Genomic DNA, 2,240 nt, shown 5'->3' with positions numbered 1-2,240 from the left:
TTGCAGAGTTTTAGTACTATCTGTAATCACAGGTCTAAGTGAAAATATTTCCTTACTTCTGTTGCTGTTAAAACCATTGTCCACTACACTCATCATTCATCACAGTTTGCTCTACTGCCTATGGGACATGCAGTCTAACAACACCTGGAATTTACAGCTGGATTGGAAAAATGTCATTTTGTAGTAGTATCTTGTGGATGTTCCTTTGATAATAACCTCCCTTCTTAGTACCAACAGTTCAATGTGAATGCCTTTTGGAAAGCTGCTCCCCCCATTCCTTTACCTTGTGGTGGCTTCTATTAGAAAGGAAAGCTAACACTCTATGCACACAGATTTCTGCATTTTTTGTATCAACAGTAGGCGATTGTAGGTTTCTGGAAAAGCAGGGCCTTGCTTCCAGAATACTTGACAAACGCAGACAGGGCACTTGAAATGAATGCTATTCTATCTTAAAATCTACTCTTCTAAACTGAAATCATTACTGCTTATTTAAAGAGAAGTTGTACACCCAAGTTCTAGTAATGCGGAGTTATCCTTTCAGTGCTGCACAGGGGGCTCCTTCAATTAGTCTTGCCTTTTATTTTCCACTCAAGTGGTGAAAACAGTAGAAATAAGTGAACTTGGTACCATATATCTATGTTCATTATGTTCAGAAATACTCCTGTTTGCTGACACTATTATGATAATTCAACATAATCTAATACAGCAGTGCAGTATAAAAAGGAAATGTTCAGGTGTTCAGTATCTACGTATCCTACAAGTGTTTTCAGTCCAACTGTCCAGTTGAATACATTTAATTGTTGTACTACTTCTATACTAGATTTAAGATTCTGGAAATTCCAGAATAGAAGTTTTGACCACATCTGAATTGTAGTAAATGGAGTACTGACAAAAGAAAATGGTTTACTGACGTGTGCGTGTACACACACTGACATACACCGCTCTGCTACGTCCCATGGTGTTATCTTCTCGTACATTTGAATATGGAATGATCAAAGAGAGCAAATTCAACATGGTTGAAAAATGAATTAACTTTAAGAGGCAAACATTACATGAAAACAACTTGAACCTACATCTTCAAAGGTCTCTCTAATACTGTCAGGACAATTTTTTGCCAGGTCCTGTATTATATGCTTTCCTCTGCAAAGTCACTTTCTGTTACTGGCTGGGAATCTTCAGAAGAGTGTAGAGGGCTTTCAGTTGGTCCTCCTGTATATGTAGGAGTGCTGTACTTCACTAAGATAGATTTAAACTGCACCAGGGGGACATTGGTACGAACACCCATTGGGTCAAAATGAGTTCGACTCACTCGATAGCCAGCTTGAGAGAGATAATGCAAGAACTTATTTAACCTGGGGAGAAAATGCAAAACAGCATAAAATAAATACATTTTCTACCAGTCAGCCATAATTATGCTTTATGATATCAAACTACTCACTTTGGCATGTTCATTCCCTTAATGCTGTGTCTGTGAATATTGTAATAAAACGCAGGATGTTCAGCATTACTTTCTAGTTTCTGACGCTTTGCACCATTCTGACTAACTTCATTACCTGTTCTTTTCCCTGTAAAAAGAACATGTTAAAGTTCAGATCAGATTTGTTAGTTTATCGTCATCATACAAAGCAATGGAATTATGTAGCTAATAGTTATATAAACCTGAAGACTCTGTACCCCTTCATCTAAATTGAACATTGTGACCCTGCTTTGTCCTGCAGTGGAAAATCTCTACATTTCACAGTTCCCATTCTGTAACTAGCTTGTTATATATTCCATGAAATGAACAAACCCTAAGCAATCTCTCATCTCTGTATACAATGATGGAGGCATCTATTACTGGGCTATTCCCTGTCAAACCCCAGGCTAGGTAAAAGTAGAATTACATGTCTAGATCCCTAGCTCCATCCCCAGTTCTTTTCCTTGCCTTCACCTGGGTTAGGTTTTCTTGATTCTCTCAGCATTTCTTCATTGCCCTTCCTCAACCTTATTCTCTATTTATAATGGCTTCTACTCTTTTTAAAAATGTCTTTCCTTTCATTGTTCTTATTGTAATCCGCTACCTTGGCAGCCACCTCTCCACAAAAGTTAACATTGACACCGAAATTCAACACCGCCTGAGCTCTGCGAGTGCAGCAATTTTCCGAATGAAGCAGAGAATGTTTGAGGACCGGGACATCCGTAAGGATACCAAGGTGTTTGTTTATAAAGCTATTGTCCTCCCAACCCTGCTATACGCCTGC

The 2,240-nt window shown here is 38.5% G+C and overlaps 1 protein-coding gene across 2 annotated transcripts in view; it reads right to left on the bottom strand.

Annotated features, from left to right (window-relative positions):
- Window positions 1–1,013: 1,013 nt before the first annotated feature.
- Window positions 1,014–2,240, bottom strand: part of TRMT1L (tRNA methyltransferase 1 like) — a 31,531-nt gene continuing 30,304 nt past the window's right edge. For both annotated transcript variants that reach the window (XM_060774506.2, XM_060774507.2), the window contains 2 exons: window positions 1,439–1,565; window positions 1,014–1,352 (listed from right to left, as the gene is read on the bottom strand). In XM_060774506.2, coding sequence (XP_060630489.2) covers window positions 1,127–1,352; window positions 1,439–1,565 — 353 coding nt within the window. In that variant the 3' untranslated portion in view covers window positions 1,014–1,126. The remainder of the gene's footprint in view (window positions 1,353–1,438; window positions 1,566–2,240) is intronic.

The sequence above is a fragment of the Anolis sagrei genome, chromosome 4 (assembly GCF_037176765.1).
Source record: "Anolis sagrei isolate rAnoSag1 chromosome 4, rAnoSag1.mat, whole genome shotgun sequence".
NCBI classification, from domain to species: domain Eukaryota; kingdom Metazoa; phylum Chordata; class Lepidosauria; order Squamata; family Dactyloidae; genus Anolis; species Anolis sagrei.
Note: the sequence above shows the minus strand (reverse complement) of the source record. Positions and strands in the feature narration are given on the sequence as shown.